The sequence below is a fragment of the Bufo bufo genome, chromosome 3 (assembly GCF_905171765.1).
Source record: "Bufo bufo chromosome 3, aBufBuf1.1, whole genome shotgun sequence".
Lineage (NCBI taxonomy): Eukaryota > Metazoa > Chordata > Amphibia > Anura > Bufonidae > Bufo > Bufo bufo.
Window position 1 is genome coordinate 662,473,887 of NC_053391.1, and position 18,897 is coordinate 662,492,783.

Below are 18,897 nucleotides of genomic sequence, written 5' to 3' on the forward strand. Positions count from 1 at the left end.
CAAAACATGCGGCTCAGATGCGGGACCAAACAACGTTCGTTTGCATGAGCCCTTATACTGTAGGTGATTGGCTTTCAAACCATCTCCCTATTGCTGTCTTAGGTAATAGAAGAACTGTGATCACTGCGCATGCGCTGTATGTCAATGGAGGAAGAGCCGCTCAGCTAAATAATCACGGTGGCCAGCCCAAGCCAGCACCTGCTTCATCCAGAGCAGCGTGCAGATGAAGCTCAGGTCAGCGCACTTCTCTGCGCGTGCGCCAGATTCAGCCGGAGCTGGCTAGTGATGATGCATCCCGGCCGGGTGAGATGACTATGCAGGAGCCTGGCCCTGTCAATCAAGAAGGGGAGGGAGGGGCTGGCAGAAAAACCAGGAGGAGCAAGGGTGCACAGAGTGGCTTAGGTCCGCCCCTTGGTGCACTTAACTGCTCATTTGAATATGGCAGAAAAAAAGTACTTTTTCTCCAGGATGAAGCAACAGATCGCTGAAAGGTATCATTACATTCAGCTGATCTAGTCCTACAAGACATTGGGCCCGGTTTGTCAATTTCATGGTGATAGACGTCCCTATCGTTGTGCTCTTGGGGGGGGGGGGCGACCAAGAGCACAACGATAGCAATTGGCAGAGAGAAGAGACTATGAAATTTCTGCTCTATACAGAGGTCTCGAGGGAGAGTGTGACATTCAGAATACTAGCACTAATAATATGCACTGAAACAATAAAAAATTACTGCAAAATAAAACAGATAATGGTCCAGATTTATCAAGACCGGTGTTCACCTTGTCTAAATTAAATGCCTCCTGTACCCCTGGAGGAGGCATTTAATTTAGACGAGGTGCCAGACCTCAAAACACAGCACAGGTCAATGATAAAGTTCCCCAAGGTGTTCATGCCACATCTGCAAGCCTTGGGCCAGTGGGGCTAGGTGGGTCTGTGCTTCCCTCCTTAGGCCTCATGCACACGACCGTTGTGTGCACCCGTGGCCGTTGTGCCGTTTTCCGTTTTTTTTCGCGGACCCATTGACTTTTAATGGGTCCGTGGAAAAATCGGAAAATGCACCGTTTGGCAGCCGCATCCGTGAGCCGTGTTTCCTGGCCGTGAAAAAAATATGACCTGTCCTATTTTTTTCACGGCCAACGGTTCACGGACCCATTCAAGTCAATGGGTCCGTGAAAGAACACGGATGCACACAAGATTGGCATCCGTGTCCGTGATCCGTGGCCGTAGGTTAGTTTTTATACAGACGGATCCGAAGATCCGTCTGCATAAAAGCTTTTTCAAAGCTGAGTTTTCACTTCGTGAAAACTCAGAACCGACAGTATATTCTAACACAGAAGCGTTCCCATGGTGATGGGGACGCTTCTAGTTAGAATACACTACAAACTGTGTAAAAGACTGCCCCCTGCTGCCTGGCAGCACCCGATCTCTTACAGGGGGCCGTGATCAGCACAATTAACCCCTTCAGGTGCGGCACCTGAAAGGGTTAATTGTACTATCATATCCCCCTGTAAAAGATCAGGGCTGCCAGGCAGCAGGGGGCAGACCTCCCCCCCCCCCTCCCCAGTTTGAATATCATTGATGGCCAGTGCGGCCTCCCCCCCCCCTCCCTCTATTGTAATAATTCGTTGGTGGCACAGTGTGCGCCCCCCCCCCCTCCCTCCCTCTATTGTAATAATTCGTTGGTGGCACAGTGTGCGCCCCCCATCGGCCCCCCCTCCCTCTATAGCATTAGCAACATTGGTGGCCAGTGTGCGGCCTCCCATCTCCCCCCCCCCCCCCATCATTGGTGGCAGCGGAGTTCCGATCGGAGTCCCAGTTTAATCGCTGGGGCTCCGATCGGTAACCATGGCAACCGGGACGCTACTACAGTCCTGGTTGCCATGGTTACTTAGCAATAGTACAATAGTAGAAGATTCATACTTACCTGCTGCTGGCTGCTGCTGCGATGTTCGTGTCCGGCCGGGAGCTCCACCTACTGGTAAGTGACAGGGTCTGTGCGGCGCATTGCTAAATGAACTGTCACTTACCAGTAGGAGGAGCTCCCGGCCGGACACGAACATCGAGCTCACAGGTAAGTATGAATCTTTAACTATTGTACTATTGCTAGTAACCCGCTGCCACCAATGATCGGGGGGGGGGGGGGGGGGGGAGATGGGAGGCCGCACACTGGCCACCAATGTTGTTAATGCTATAGAGGGAGGGGGGGCGCACACTGTGCCACCAACGATTTATTACAATAGAGGGAGGAAGGGGGGGGGCGGGGGGGCGCACACTGTGCCACCAACGATTTATTACAATAGAGGGAGGAAGGGGGGGGGGGCCGCACTGGCCACCAATGATATTCAAAATGGGGATGGGGGGGGGGGGTCTGCCCCCTGCTGCCTGGCAGCCCTGATCTCTTACAGGGGGATATGATAGTACAATTAACCCCTTCAGGTGCGGCACTTGAGGGGTTAATTGTGCTGATCACGGCCCCCTGTAAGAGATCGGATGCTGCTAGGCAGCAGGGGGCAGTCATATACACAGTTTGTAGTATATTCTAACTAGAAGCGTCCCCATCACCATGGGAACGCCTCTGTGTTAGAATATACTGTCGGAAATGAGGTTTCACGATCTAACTCATATCCGACAGTATATTCAAACATAGAGGCGTTCCCATGGTGATGGGGACGCTTCAAGTTAAAATATACCATCGGATTGGAGAAAACTCCGATCCTATGGTATATTAACTCCTGACTTTACATTGAAAGTCAATGGGGACGGATCCGTTTGAAATGGCACCATATTGTGTCAACGTCAAACGGATCCGTCCCCATTGACTTGCATTGTAATTCAGGACGGATCCGTTTGGCTCCGCACGGCCAGGCGGACACCAAAACGACTTTTTTTTCAGGTCCGTGGATCCTCCAAAAATCAAGGAAGACCCACGGACGAAAAAACGGTCACGGATCACGGGAAAACGGAACCCCGTTTTGCGGACCGCAAAAAAATACGGTCGTGTGCATGAGGCCTTATAGAGCGGAGGGGTAGATCAGTTTAGTCGGTGTCAGACTCTAGAGCTAGGCAGCGGATGTCTAGACAGTGAAGTGAGATAGGACGAGTGAAGACACGGATAAGAATCAGCCAGAGAAAAGTGGAGAAAGAGACAAAGGAGAACTTGAAAAGCATTCCAGTGTTGGGAGGCGGTGCGAAACTAAAAACTGTGGATGTAAGCTTTCTAGAAGACTCAATAGTCAAGTTGTCTAGGAGAATAGAAACTTCAGGAGACTGGACATGTATTGGTGGCAGGCTGAGAACCTGCATCCTTCAGAGGAAAGTGCGGATTCAACCATGAGTACACAAACCTACAAAACATGAAGAAGTTACTCTGACGTTAGGGGCCGCCCTGTGGTTGCATAGTGGAAAGAGTATTGCACACCCCTATTTCTGGATGCTAGAGAGGTGCAGTGTGAAGAGCATTGCTTAAAACAACATCTTGGTCCGTTAACTACTACTGTAGCTATATAACCTGTGAGATATGTGGAAGTAGCACACTCTGTAAAACTGCCAGTCCATACATGCTCAGTGACTAATATACATGAACTTGATCCTTCAGTAAAGAACCGTTCTGCTGTTACCTTGGTGTCATTATTGCCTGCACGACACACTGCACCAACACCATCAGCTGCCATGGACCCTCACAATTCATCACCACCAAGGGCACCCCGACCAACACCAGGCAGGGGAACCTCCAGAACCAGGGTGTGCCCTGAAGGGAAGAAAAGTTGTGACCTTCTCATTACTGGACAGCCCAGGGGAGTGTCAGAGTGAGTAACTATAACCATTATTTTTGGTACTATCACTCTTATCCCCTCCGCTCTCCACTGCAGCTCGCTGCACAAGTATAACATATAGTATAAACCGGGGGTAGAAAGCCCAAAAAAAACAGGGAAATTATATCAGCTGGGATCTCAGTTGTGTTTAGTTCAAGATGGAGTAAATTAGGGGAAGATAACATTTATGCAACTGTCTGAAAAAAAATAAGCCCTGTCTTTGTTGCCCATAGCAACCAATCAGAGCACAGCTTTCATTTTTCCGCAGCAGTTAAAGACATGAGTGGTGAGTTCTGATTGGTTGTTATAGGCAACTACGGCCCTTTTTCTGGGAAATAGTTTTGATAAATAAGGCCCACTGCGTTAGGCCTAGCGCACACCCTGAAAGTCTAGCCTGCTCGCCACACTTAGCAGGGCTGTCATTATAGCAGTTTCTGCCCTACGAACCAAGTCTGAATACTCCCTAACTCCCCAAATTAAGAGAAGGTGGAGCCAATATAAGTAGACGGGGTAAACTAAAAAAGGGGGAGCTAAAACCTCCCACGGGCTGACCTACACTGAAGGGGGGGGGTGTACTGCATATATATATAAAATTACTCCCCGGGGCCTCCCTAGGCACATGCCCTCTTGTGCCTAGTGGGAGATACAGCCCTGCCCCGCACTCGACAGAACCCAGATCTGTTCCTTTATATCTATCTATCGCCTGTTTCTAAGCCCTTTATGTCATCCGGCATCATCTGTCATGTTTTATGTATGAACAGCCAAAAGGGAACACAGACAATACATTAGGAAAAACGCCGCAGGTACAGAATACAGTGACAAAAATGGCTGCAAATTATTGATAAGGGGAAGGATGAGCGTTCAAAGAGGCGGCAGGTCTGGGACTAAGTGGATTAAAACTTTATATAGTTTGTGCTCAGGATGGTGGAGGGGGTCGGGGTGGGAGGATTTCTGAAAATTGCAGCTTTTCAAGGTTTTCAAGGTCAGAAGTGATGTGGCACTGACAAGCATGGACTATGTTCCGCACAGGACAAAAATAAAAGCAAAGAGACAGAAAGATGGTTACGGCTAAATGAACATTTAAAGGGGTTTTCCAGGACTTAAAGATTGATCACCTATCCTTAGGATAGCCTGGTCATCAATATCATATTGCTGGGGGTCCAGCACATGCTCAGTTTAAATCTTCAAATGTCAACAGCCGAATCTTCTGTTAGTAACTGTGGCAGTTACAGGGGAAAAGCTACAGCAGAAAGGACATGCCCCCCCCCCTCCCCAAAGGACACACCCTCTCAGCTGCAAGCCTAAAATAAATCTAGGAGAGCAATTGGAGCAATGAATGGGGAGATCTCTGGATCCATGTGAGGTACTGGGCTGGTTCTAGCTTTGTTAATTGATGTCTGATAATTGGACCTCTTTGAGGGATTTTCCCTCTTGAACAAGCTATTGATAGGATCATGGTAGGACTTTGTGGACCCTCAGGTATTTGTTAGAATTAAGTCTCCACTGGTCTTGTAAGTTATGGTGACCCCAACAGACTTTTTCACTTGAATGGGACTGTATAGCAGTGCCGGGTGAAGAATAGTACTACCGTGCCAACAAAATGTCAAAGCAGCTTCTTGTAGTGACCAGCATTTGGACTCTCAACCTTCCTACTGATAGGACAAAACTTGATTTCATGGGAAAAAAAACATAATTGGCAACTTTTTGTATGAGGGCACTGGGAGTAGGGTGTGCCAAAATATTATATTATAGCACCACCAAAATATTTGTCAATTCTTACAGGAGTCCAGGGGGTCTCCTCTTTTTCCAGTATGGTGGGCAAGTATGGAAAAACCTCTTTAATCCCTTGTGGCCTTAAGGGGATATTTCTATATTTTGCATTTATGGTATAGCTATAGAATATGCCATAAATACCTGATAGGTCCATGTCCTGCTTTTGGGACCCTCCCCTTCCAGGAGAACAGGGACAGAAGTGGAACATGTAGCTCTGGGGCCAAAATGCAAAGTCACTAAGAGGACCCCCAACTATCATGCATCATTTAGAGTACTGGTCTCCTCATATGGGGAAGAGAGTCCTTATGGGCCTCCTTAGGCTCCCAAACCTGGGCGCAACCACAATCTCTGCACCCTCTATAGTTACGACCCCTGAACAAGGGTCTGTTTATCCCAGTTCACCGAGTCACCAAGTCAACTTTTGAGAGTGATGTCTCTTTCCGTTGACTTTCATGGGTTTTTCGTTGTGTCATGGAGCCCATAAGTTCTGTGAGTGGCCCTGTTGATATCACAAAGGGTATTCACCAAGCTTTATTGGTCAAACTACTGTAAGATGGCATTGAACACAAAGCAGGTATCCACTGAGAATAGAGAATACTTCCAAAATATGGGGGGTAATTGAGGGTAATAAAGATATATCTTTGTCTTACCTGGCTGATCCGACCAGATCTCAGGTGTCATTATATTGGAATTGCTGCTTCCTGTAATAGAGGCAAAAATGAATATTAATTATAATATTCTCAAAGATTAGAGGCATAGAGCATGGGTAAAAGACATAGCAAGCAGTGGAAGGGTCAGAAGATGGAAGGAAAAAGTGGTACTGTACCCACAAATGCCCAACATACCCCTTCATGGACAATGAATCTGTAGCCAGTATAGGACTTATGGAAAGGCCCCTCCATCTGAAGTAGGCCCCATCTCCTGTTCCAATGGCCCATGGGTGGACTGGCCATAGACCCTACAGGGAAATTTCCTGGTTGGCCAATGCCCAGAGGGTCACCTGAGCCCTCCTCTTGGCCGCCAGCCAGGTAAATAAAGATCTGACGCTCTCTGCATTAATTAATTTAGGTGCATTAGGCACTTATGCACCTGGCCGGTGGGCCCAGGTGCCCTCCTGAACTCAATTGAAGGTGGGGCCACACATGTAGGCAGGGCCAACTGTAGAATTGGGACCTGCAATACTGTAGAGCAGCAAAAAAAATACCGCCCCTGCAGAACCAAATACCACAGCACAATATGAAACTGTATCATCATCCTGTACCTGATGTCCTAGCATTTATTAGTGGTGAGAACATCAGATTGTTATGTGACCAGCAGCCGTGAGAAGGGCTCAAGAGAACCCCTAGGTATTAGCCCACTGGGAAACTTCCCTGTAGGGTTTATGGACAGTCTTCCCCTGATTGGCTCCATAGTCACCTCCAAATGGGTTGTCTTCTGCTGGATCTTTACTCTGGTAGGCCAGTTTGACCCCTGGGATGAGCTTATTGTAGCCCCCGGAAGGAATCCCATTTTAATTTTTGCTACATCTTCATCAGGTGACATTGATGACCTATGAAAACCCAATTAGGATCATACAACCCAGTGTGACCAATCAGAAAATTTAGATGAAGCTAAACCGTATCCCGATACAGCCAGTACCACCAGTAGTAGAACTGGCTTAGTTACCTATAGCAACCAATCAGATTTCACCTTTCATTTTGCACAGCTCCTTTAGAAAATGAAAGGTAGAATCTGACTGGTTGCTATGGGTAACTAAGCCAGTTCTACTTTACACCAGTTTGATAAATGACCGGTACGGATCCGTACCGGTACGGACGGCCGGTACGGATCCCCACCAACCCCGCAGGAATGCCAGGAGGAGGAGGTAAACGATCCCTGACCCCATCCCAGCGGAAGAGCTGGCATCTAGGCAAAGCACAGTTGGCCTCTTCCCTCCCCTATCCTCTTCTCCAGAGAATGACTCCCCACAGGCTACCCCAGCGGAAGAGCTGGCATCTGGGCAGAGCGCAGTCGGCCTCTGCCCTCCCCTATCCTTTTGTCCAGAGGCTCACTCCCCACAGGCTACCCCAGCAGAAGAGCTGGCATCTGGTCAGAGCGCAGTCGGCATCTGCCCTTCCCTATCCTCTTGTCCAGAGGCTGACTCCCCACAGGCTACCCCAGCAGAAGAGCTGGCATCTGGGCAGAGCGCAGTCGGCCTCGGCCCACCAAGTACCTACAGCTCCAAGCTAGAGAACAACAATGAAGCAAGGAGTAGCAGATGCCCACTCAACAGCTGGGGACATACAGAACAGAGCCAGGCCCCAGAGTTCAACAGGACCAGTGTTTGTTTATGGGTGGGCTACTCGACTAACTCAGGCACGGACCGACAGGAGGTCAGGTACCTGGTTAGTCTACTGTTGGGAGGGGAGAAATGTGACGGACTGAACCATCGCTGGGGCTGCTGGAGAAGCCTGAGGGCCAGCCTCCTTCCTACAGACTATGGACCGAGAACTATGGAGACCCCCTCAGACCTTTTGGGGTTACGAGGAACTATGAACCCTGATTTATGTGTGTAATTTATATGCCACATATTTCCTATTCACATTAAAAAGGCATGGTGTGGATTCAGCAACACAAAAAGGGTTAACTCTGCACTGAGACTCCCACTGATTGTGTTAGTGATGGGATTAAGATAGTTGATTATAATAGCAGCCGACTCCTATGATACACTCAGGAGATAATCCCATCACATGTGTCTCCTCTTCCCATTCATTCATTATGGAGGGGGTGAAGATATCTGTTTGCATGTTCATTGTTGATTGCGTCAAAGACAATGCCAGTGTGTTTGTTGAATAGGGTTAGTTTTGTGTTTAAACTGTACAGGATTGGCTGCTATGTCATGTCCTCAGTATGTCATGTGTATATAAGTCAATGCTGTGTGTTCAATAAAGAGTTCCTGTTTTACCCTTCATCATGTTGAGGCTGGTGTTTGGGTAACTGATCGACACTGGGGATTGCTATATGCTGAAGATTTGCTATACTCCCCTGGCTATACTATTAGCTCTTGCAAGAGCTGTTCCTGTTCCTGGTTCCTGTGGTGGTTTTGGTGTAGAACGGAGTGCTTGGAGTCCTCGGGAAGCACTAGGAGCATCCATCAACGGAGGTACCCGGTCGGGGTGCTAGGAAATCCGTTACAGACCCCTACATTTTCTTGTGTATGTCTGCTTTACAACAAAGGGGAAATGTTCAGCAAACCGGTTCGGTTCCTCTGACATGAAGTAAAAAACGTCGGAGGAGAAATGAAGCTAGAGCGGTTTCCATAGTTTTCTATAGGATTATCTCACACATCCGGTCCATCAGTTGTGATGCCAGATGCCATATAGCCCCGGATAGAAAGACGCTGCATGCTCAGGTTTTCTGTCCGGCGCTGTCAGTGGATAGACACCGGCTCTGTGCACTGACGTGCAGTCACGTATATCGGTAGTGCCCAGCTCACACGTGAAGCGGGTTTACGGAAGCTAATCTTATTGATTGCGAATGACAGTAAATAGTTGATCTTATTCTATATCTTCAAGTAATCCGGTTCATGACTTATTTCTTTAAGTTTGCAATGTCTGCCCACACATGTCAGTAAGAAAAGATGAGTGTTCTGCACATTTGTACTTTTTTTTTCTACTTTTTCCGCTGGTTGCTAAGCAACAGACACAGCGGATAAATCCAGCAAGAACTCCAGATCCTTTTATCATCTTAAATTATTAAAATAGCAGAAAAACTAATTTGTTTTGCCTTTGTGCGGTTTCATCACGAGACCTAAGAAAATGAATCAAGTAAAATTATTTCAGAGCAACCAGAAGTCCAAACAGACGCAGTAACTGGGGGGCGTGGGACCCGACGGAGGCTGAATTGGGGGGGGGGGGGGGCTGCTCAGAGGTAGGTCGTGGGCTGCTTGACTTAGCAGATTTAACCGATTTCATAGTCCTGACCAGCGGATGATCAGGAATTTTACATGTCGCGTTCCAGCAGTACTATGTCATCACATCCAGAAGACTACAGGGGATCCTCTGTGCTTGGGTTCTGCCCCCAATCTGTCACACGGAGATCAGGCAGTGCTCAGAACTTACTTAAGGAGGACCCCTTTCCTGCCTGCCGTGTAATCACAATTCTGGAGCATCTATTCTTATGACTCTATGTTGTGCCATTCCTCTGAATTGCTGGCAGTTTCCAATGAAGGTCCAGATGGATATTACCAGTTTGGGGGGGGGGGGGGGGGTGTCCCTGCATAGTCGCCATATAATAATAAAGAAATGGCACAACGTAGAGTCATAAAAAAGATGCTCCAAAATTGTTATCACAGTACTTATATGTTACTTTATTATAAATTTATTCTCAAGTACCTTTCATTAGTTATAATGGCTTGTTTAGTCTCTTGAGCAATCATTAGGAGAAATAAAATGGCTCTAGTCCTATTAATACACACAGAACCTGTCCAAATCACAGCAAGTTACTTCACATCACTGAGCTAAAGAGCTGCCTCATCCTCCTCTACTACTTGTCAGGGATTATGATCCTGAAAACAGATGATAAAATCTTCAGCTGAATCTCTGTAAGAATGGAGTTCATGAGGAGACATGAAGTACAAAGAGGTGGTGGGGATGTGGATAATGAGCAGCCGCAGCACTTGTCTGCAGTCTCCGTTACTAGAGCCCCACATTACCACAGTCTGTCCTGTCCATCCTCTCTGTACTTCATGTCTCCTCATGGGCTCCATTCCTACAGAGATTCATCATTCATCAGACATAGATCATATTAAACTGTGTTCATTATCACAATTCCTGACAAGCAGAGTAGAGAGGAGGATGAGGCAGCTCTTTAGCTCAGTGCTCTGAAGTAACTTGTCCTGCTGTGTGATTAGGACAGGTTTTGTGTGTACTGATAGGACGGCGGACATTTTATTTCTTCTAATGCTTGCTCCCCAGACAAAACGAGCCATTATAACTAATGAAAATTATTTGGGAATATATTTATAATAAAGTAATATTTAGATATTTTTATTCTTAATTCCCGGAGAACCCCTTTAATGAAGGAGCTATGTAATACAGACAATCCCTACTACTGTATATTATTATGCTATGATTTTACTGTGTTAATACTGTATATTACTATGTTAGGATCTTACTATGTTACTACTGTATATTATTATTATTATTATTTTATTACTATTAGGCATTTAATGAAGGAACTATGTGTCACGGCTGTGTCACGGTTTTGTTGCTGTACGCCGTGACACGTTTGCCGTGCATGCTGTTGCCAGGGGCAACGTGTCAGTTAGGCCTTGTTCACACATCAGTTTTTTGATCAGTTATTTCCATCAGTTATTGTGAGCCAAAACCAGGTGCGGGTTAAAAACACATAACACGGGCAGATCTTTCTATTATACCTGATCTCTGTGTAGCCTCTACTCCTGGTTTTAGCTCGCAAAAACCAATGGAAATAACTGACCCAATAACTGAAGTGTGAACAAGGCCTTAGTCTGCATGTGTGTGCTCTGCCCCTTATATCTTAGTTCCTTCCCTGTATGGTGCTGGAGGGGTTAACTTCCTGGCTGGGTGTGGCCACTTGGTGTTTATATTGCCTGAGGCTTTTAGGCTGGAGTTAGTTGTCCTCCAGCCTTTGTTGGTGCTGGAGTTATGCTCTAGTCCGGCTTATTCCATCTGCCTAGTGCTTAAGGACCACCTTGTGGAACATCAAGGTCTCAGCAATGTCTTTCCTATGTTATCCTGGTGTCTTCTTCCCTTCACTACCCTACTTTATGTGTGGTGTTGTTTGTATAGGTAGGTGTTATGTCCGGTTGTTTGTTACATGTCTGGTGGTGTTTGTTGTCCAGCATGTTTGCTTGACATTCCCCTGACTATCTGTGTGTCCTCCGTAAGAGGGTGTCAGGGTTCCCCGGAGGGGGAACTACAAGTCTGCATGCAGCTCTGCCTGGGGCTACCATGCGTCCTGTTTGCATTGGGGGTCCCGGCAATAACTGGTGTGCTGGATACCTGGGTGTGGTTGTTTGTACTGTGTCCTGTATGGTGTGTGGGCATCAGTACTCATGCACAGGTTCCAGTCGTGGTGGCTGCAGCAGGTAAGTGTGTTGTTTTGGTGTGCTTACCTGCTGATCCAGTTGCTGTATACGGTCCCCACTTTTTCCTTGCAGCTAGGCCGGTAGAGACTCCTGTTCATCTGTGTCTGGGATGAACAGGTCGTCTCAGCCCTTTCACTATTTAAGGGATTATCAGGGCGACTCAGGGTCCTAGGTTCCTGGGTATGAGCCACCCTACCATCCAGGTCCACTCATACGGATAGGAGTCAGGGCGAGGGTTAGGGAAGCAATAGGAGGTGACCTGCTCCCTTATCCCAGTCTCAGGCCTAGTTGTTTTTCCATCGGGTCCGCATTGTACGGTGGGGAGTTTCCCCCACTCCCCACCGTGACACTATGTAATACAGACAATCCCTACTACTGTATATGATTATGTTGTGATCTTACTATGTTACTACTGTATATTATTATGTTATGTTCTTCCATCATGACAATACAACCGTCTGCATCCGTTATGAATAGATCCGGTTGTATTATCTCTAAAATGGCCAAGGCGGATCAGTCTCTAAAACCATTGTAAGTCAATGGGGAATGGATCTGTGAAAGAAAACTGATTCGTCACCATTGACTTACGTTGTGTTTCATGGCGGATCTGTCTTGCTCTGCATCCCAGGACGCACTCAAAAACGCTGCTTGCTATGCTTTTGTGTGCGTCATGGGAATGCAATGAAACTGAATGGAATGCATTCTGGTGCACTCTGTTCAGTTCTGTCCCCATTGACATAGAATGGGGACAAAACTGAAGATCTCAATAGCGGAAAGTGCAAGTGTGAAAGTAGCCTTACATTGTTACTACACTCTTCAACATTGAAACTGCAAAACCAAGAAGGATAAGCTGTAAGGTGATGCAAATCATAGCAGGTGTCACTAAGATCTGCAGATGATCACATTTTCAAGCACCTAGCCCCAGGGGAGGACTGGTCATAGACCTTTCAGGGAAATTTCCTAGTCGGCCAATGCCCAAGGGGCCGCCCAAGCCCTCCTCTCTGCCGATGGCCCGGGACATAATGAGCTCACAGCAGTAATTAATCTGTGAGAATCAGGAACTCATGTACCCGGCCTGCCATGGTGTTGGTGACCTCACCTACTTATGTTGCCTTGCCTTCTGTCAATTTGGACTCCCTTACAACATGGGGCCACTTTTATTTTTATTTTTTTTAGGGCCACTTTAAGTTCCAGTCCACCCCTGCCTATCTCTAATCTGTGGCATGTGGGAGGAGCATAAAGGCCAAATTGAAAGCAAAGTCACACATGAAACCTCAGATGAAGTGGTGGGGTGAGATTGTGTGATGCCTCCTGCTCATCGATGTGCCAGTTATCTCATTGCAAACTGAGGGGGACAGAATCCTTGACCTGAGACACCTTGGTTTATCACTCCAGAAGATCACTACGTGCCTAGACGATGTCAGCAGTGTTCAACATTGTCCCCAATAACAAACTGGAATGGCAGCAAAAGGTGCACAGAGGAGAACCTACCTCTGCTCAGACGAATCAACAGATTACAAGAATGACACCTAGTGATCCAATCTGTACTGCAAAGGAGATTGTCACATCCCAAGCCTAGGGCGGCAAACAGAGTCTACACAAACCATCAGAAGGCATTTTTACTATATTAGTCTACGAGCCAGACGTCCAGCTACAGGTGTTCCACTGACCTCATACCACCGCTCTCAGAGGCCACCATGGTGCACAGCAAGATGACACGGAGGCTGGACGTTTAGTGGCGTTTATTTCCTTGATGCAGAATAATTTGAGAGTTTTGACTATTTTGTTTCCATTTTTTTTATCATTTGCATATCATTAACATGTCTATTGATCCTGTGATTTTCCATAATTCCACGACTTTCCCTTCCTGGTGTTGCAATTTCAATGCTGAGGAGTATATATTACTAGATTATTATGTTACTGTGTTATTATATAAGTGTTTTACTAGGTTACTATATTACTATGTCGCTATATTACTATGTTATAATGTTACTATGTTAGGATGTTACTATATTACTATGTTACTCTGTTAGATTTAGGTCTTTAGAGTTCTATAAACTTTAAAAGAAACTTTTGTTCTGTGAATCACATAAGACGCTGCACGGGACATCTGGAAATTTGTATTCACAGTGACTATTTTTTAGTTTAAGCTTTCTTCAAGTGTGAAAGGATTATTTAGTTTTTCCTTTGCCTCAGGCAGCAGGGTGAGAACTCATCCATCGTGTGGCTGAGAATTACTGTTTGAACAGTTGTGTGCACCTCACATCTGCCCACGTATAATGGAAGTCTGGAAGAGAACATTGCTCAGTGCTTATGCCAGAGGTCTCAAATACTGGGGGTTTCAATTAAGGGCATAATAGATAATATTGGTGCAAATAAAAGAAAAATTCCCAAAATAAAACAACACTTTACAGTGACAACCATTCATTTGAATTATGGTATATACAAACAAAATAACGCACCCAGATAGAGATGTCGGATTGCTGCAAAACTCGTCCTGCAGTCATGTCTCAGGCAGATATGTAAATGATTACAAGTGTGATCTGATTAGACAATGGATCTTGCCACAAGAGGGCGTAAAAGTGCTTCCCAGCTGGCCTATGAAAAGGCTCTCAGAGGCTACTTATGGGTAGTCTACCTCTTGGGGTGAAAATGCTTCCCAGCTGGCCTATGAAAAGGCTCTCAGAGGCTACTTATGGGTAGTGTACCTCTTGGGGTGAAAATGCTTCCCAGCTGGCCTATGAAAGGGCTCTCAGAGGCTATTTTTGGGTAGTGTACCTCTTGGTGAGAGATTGTTGACTGCTCGACAATTTGCTCAGTTGACAGAGGTAGCATCACTGGACTGAGAGAAGCAGGATAGTTGTTTGGCACACTGCCCGCCATCTAGGCTGTCCTGACCTGGCTGTTAGGAGGTGTTGGGAGCAGTGGTTACGTGAGGGCCTGCACAGTGAACAGGCTCCAGACAGCCCAAACAGACCACTAGTAGAGAGTATTGTTTGATCCTCCGACAAGCACGAGCAGCTCCTACAGTTTTGTTGTCCCCAATCTAGACACATGGGGAACCTTTCATTACACACCCCTGTCTCTGCCCAGACCAGTATGTCATGGAACCCATTAGGTGTCCAGCCATTGACAGCCAGCCCCTGTTGTTTGTATTGGTGTCATGAACGAGAAACCTGACCTTCTACGGACTGGAACCATTTTATCTTAAGAGACAAATCCAGGTTGTTTGGGATCCCACGGCATTCGGGTTTGAGTATGGAGTACTCATGGTGAGCACTTCAGTCCTGCCTTTGCTGTGGAGTGACACACTGCCCCAACTGCTGGTGTGATGATCTGGGGAGCCATCGCATTGTCTCCTATTTCCGACTGAGCAGCTGGGGGAGGGCTTGTACTGCAGCCAGTTGCCTTATAGCCAGAGAGAGGTTTGGATGAATGCGAAGGGAGAAAATTAACTGTTTCATTAGGATCAAGGGAAAGCAGGGGATTAAGGGGGAATATTGTTTTGATTTTTGTGTTCCTTTCATATATGGTAAGTCTCAGGGCCGTCTTTACCAAGGGGCAAAAGGGGAAGCTGCCCCGGGCCCAGTTGCTCCTGGGGGGCCCAAGGCAGCTGCCTCTTGAGCCCTGCTAGCCACTGCCCCGGGTGTCAGGCTGTCAGCTCTACCAGGATTCCAGGCATCATGATCGTACTGTGTTAAAGTTGTGATTTAGGACCTTAATGACATCATCACCATGTGACCAGTAACCTAGCAATTACTGGTCACATAGCTATGAGGTCATCACAGGTCCTGTGGAGTGTTGCAGAAGTTAACTGTGGAGCTTTTTTGTGTGAAGATTACATCAGAAAAAGGTGACAGGGGCTGTTATGTTAATATACTGTAAACTACTGTATAGTGGGGTGCTGTATACTGTGGGGGGCTGTATACTGTGGGGGGCTGTATACTGTGTGGGACTGTATACTGTGTGGGCCTGTATACTGTGTGGGGGCCTGTATACTGTGTGGTGGGCTGTATACTGTGTGGTGGGCTGTATACTGGTGGGGACTGTATACTGTGTGGGGCCTGTATACTGTGGAGGGCTGTATACTGTGGGGGGCTGTATACTGTGTGGGACTGTATACTGTGTGCTGGGCTGTATACTGTGGTGGGCTGTATACTGTGGGGGGCTGCATACTGTGTGGGGGCCTGTATACTGTGTGGGGGCCTTATACTGTGTGGTGGGCTGTATACTGTGTGGGACTGTATACTGTGTGGTGGGCTGTATACTGTGTGGGACTGTATACTGTGTGGGCCTGTATACTGTGTGGTGGGCTGTATACTGTGTGGTGGGCTGTATACTGTGTGGGACTGTATACTGTGTGGGCCTGTATACTGTGTGCGGGCCTGTATACTGTGTGGTGGGCTGTATACTGTGTGGGACTGTATACTGTGTGGGGGCCTGTATACTGTGTGGTGGGCTGTATACTGTGTGGTGGGCTGTATACTGTGTGGGACTGAATACTGTGTGGTGGGCTGAATACTGTGTGGTGGGCTGAATACTGTGTGGTGGGCTGTATACTGTGGGGGGCTGTATACTGTGTGGGACTGTATACTGTGTGGGACTGTATACTGTGTGGTGGGCTGTATACTGTGTGGGACTGTATACTGTGTGTGGGACTGTATACTGTGTGTGGGACTGTATACTGTGTGGGGGGCTGTATACTGTGGGGGGCTGTATACTGTGGGGGGCTGTATACTGTGTGGGACTGTATACTGTGTGGGACTGTATACTGTGTGGTGGGCTGTATACTGTGGTGGGCTGTATACTGTGTGGGACTGTATACTGTGGTGGGCTGTATACTGTGTGGTGGGCTGTATACTGTGTGGGGGGCCGGTATACTGTGGGGGGGGGGCCTGTATACTGTGTGGGGGCCTGTATAATATGAGGGGGGGCTGTATACTGTGGGGGGGGGGCTGTATACTGTGGTGGGCTGTATAGTGTGGGGGGGCCTGTATAGTGTGGGGGGGGGGCTATACTGCTGTACTGTATACTGTGGGGGTCTGTATAATGTATACTGAGGGTGCGGTATAGTGTGGAGTGCTATACTGCTGTACTGTATAGTGTGGGGGGCTGTATCGTGTATTGTTTGGGGTGCTGTATACTGAGAGGTGTTGTATACTGTGGGGTGCTGTATACTGTGGGCTGCTATACTGCTCTACTATATACTGTGGGGTACTGTATAGTGTGGGGTGCTAAACTGCATACTGTGTGGTGCTGTATACTATAGGGTGCTATACTGCATACTGTGTGGTGCTGTATACTATAGGGTGCTATACTGCATACTGTGTGGTGCTGTATACTATAGGGTGCTATACTGCATACTGTGGGGTGCTGGGGTGCACTGTAACACTAGGGTGAGCCGAGCCCTGGTCTCCTTCCTGCAGAGCGGTGCCCACTTCCAGCCTGAGCCCAGAGCACTGATCCTGAGCCGCTGGAGTCTTCAGAACTGGAAGTATTTACAGTCATTCACTGTACTCTACCAGATGTGTGGATTTTTGTGTGTGTGTGTTGTGGTGGAGGGCGTGATTGCATGCTAAGGTGTGGGAAGGCGGGATCCAGGGGGCCCAAGTAAATTTTTGCCCAGGGTCCAATCATTATTAAAGACGGCCCTGGTAAGTCTGCAGGGTGTACGCTCTACCGTATTTATGACGTACATGTAACTCTCATATTGACGGTAATACTGCACTTTGGTGATGTGTAAGCACAGTGTGTCTCTTCCTAATGGAAAGTTGGCACTTTTTTTCAGTTTATATGAGCAGTGATTGATGTGGAAGGAAGCGCCCGAGGCAAGCCCGGAGGCTATGTCTGGCTACAGTATGCGAATTGAAACCTCGGGCTTATCTCACAGCCTCCAGCAAAGTCAAACAACCCGCAAGCATTTCAGGTTGATCACAGTTCATTAGATAGGGCCGGATGAAGCCTCCTATTTCGGCAGCCTACAGACAGAACTCTCCGAGACTGCTGTAAGTTGTTCTTCAGGAAGCAGAACCGGATATATGAATGAAACTGGCTTCAGACCACAATACAGGTGTCTGAAGTGGGACTTAAAGAGGACCTCTCACCTCTCCTGACATGTCTGTAACTACTTGCCTTTCCCGAGTAATAAAGGAGTATTTATTCTTATGACTGTATGTTATGGTAGTTTGCAGTAAAAGTCCAGCAGGGTGTTACCAGCTGGGGAGTGTCCCCGCACAGTCTTATACCATACTATCCAATCAGTGCTGCCAGTGTCAGACTGTGCAACTGGTAACACCCAGCTGGACCTTCATGGCAGACTGCTAGTTATTCATTCATAACTTCTAGAAGGAATAATAGAAGAATGGCAAAACATAGAGTCAGAAGAATAGATGCTCCAGAATTGATATTATATGGGGTTGCTAAAACAAACATGTCGGGAGAGGAGAGAGATCTTCTTTAAACTGCTGAATTGAAGACACTACAAGATCTTGACACTCTTGTCAGCAAGCTAACAGATGTTTACGCTGTTATGGTAGCCTTACACTTTAGGTAGCTGTCCAACAAGTATCCTTCTTGAGCCCATCATACAGTACACATGCACACTTGGCTCGACCAAGTAGGGAGAGTGGAGTAGGCTGCTATCGGACACCTCTGATGGTCGTTTATCTCATTTATGAACGGAAGGATCAGGCATGTTGAAATAAAACAGCAAGGAACGCACCGCCAATGAGGCACGGTGAGGCAATCTCCTAAGGTGGCACAACCTAGAGACAAGTGGGAGTGTCGACAGGGGCACTAATTTCTCTATATTCAACCGTATCGCCGTCCTCAGTATTGGGGGTGGCAGGATGGGGTGTTGAGAAGGTGGGAAAATGATGGAAAGTAGGAAACTAAGATGTCTGTTTGTCAAACTCTGGCTGAAAGAAATCATCATGGCGGTCTGGCCCGTATGGAGAAGATGAAAAAGGAGAACATCTGCATCAGAGGAGACTTCACTGGATGTAAGAGTTATATGGTGCTGTATTACCCTGTATGTTTTGTTGGGCTGTATGAAATGTTTTCCAAGTATGTCTTTAACAGTAGGGCGGGAGGGAAGAGGTTAGGTTCAGGATTTGGCGCCATTTAAATTTTTGCCTCAGGCAGCAGAAAGGCTTTTTTTCTCTGGCATCTGTCAGGTGCTCCCCGTTAGATGGTTGGCTGGTC

At 47.2% G+C, this 18,897-nt stretch overlaps 1 protein-coding gene across 1 annotated transcript in view; it reads right to left on the minus strand.

The window, feature by feature from the left end:
- AMOTL1 (angiomotin like 1) overlaps window positions 1-18,897 on the minus strand; it is a 107,606-nt gene that overhangs the window by 74,995 nt on the left and 13,714 nt on the right. Inside the window, exon 3 of the mRNA XM_040426320.1 lies at window positions 6,236-6,286. Coding sequence (XP_040282254.1) covers window positions 6,236-6,286 — 51 coding nt within the window. The remainder of the gene's footprint in view (window positions 1-6,235; window positions 6,287-18,897) is intronic.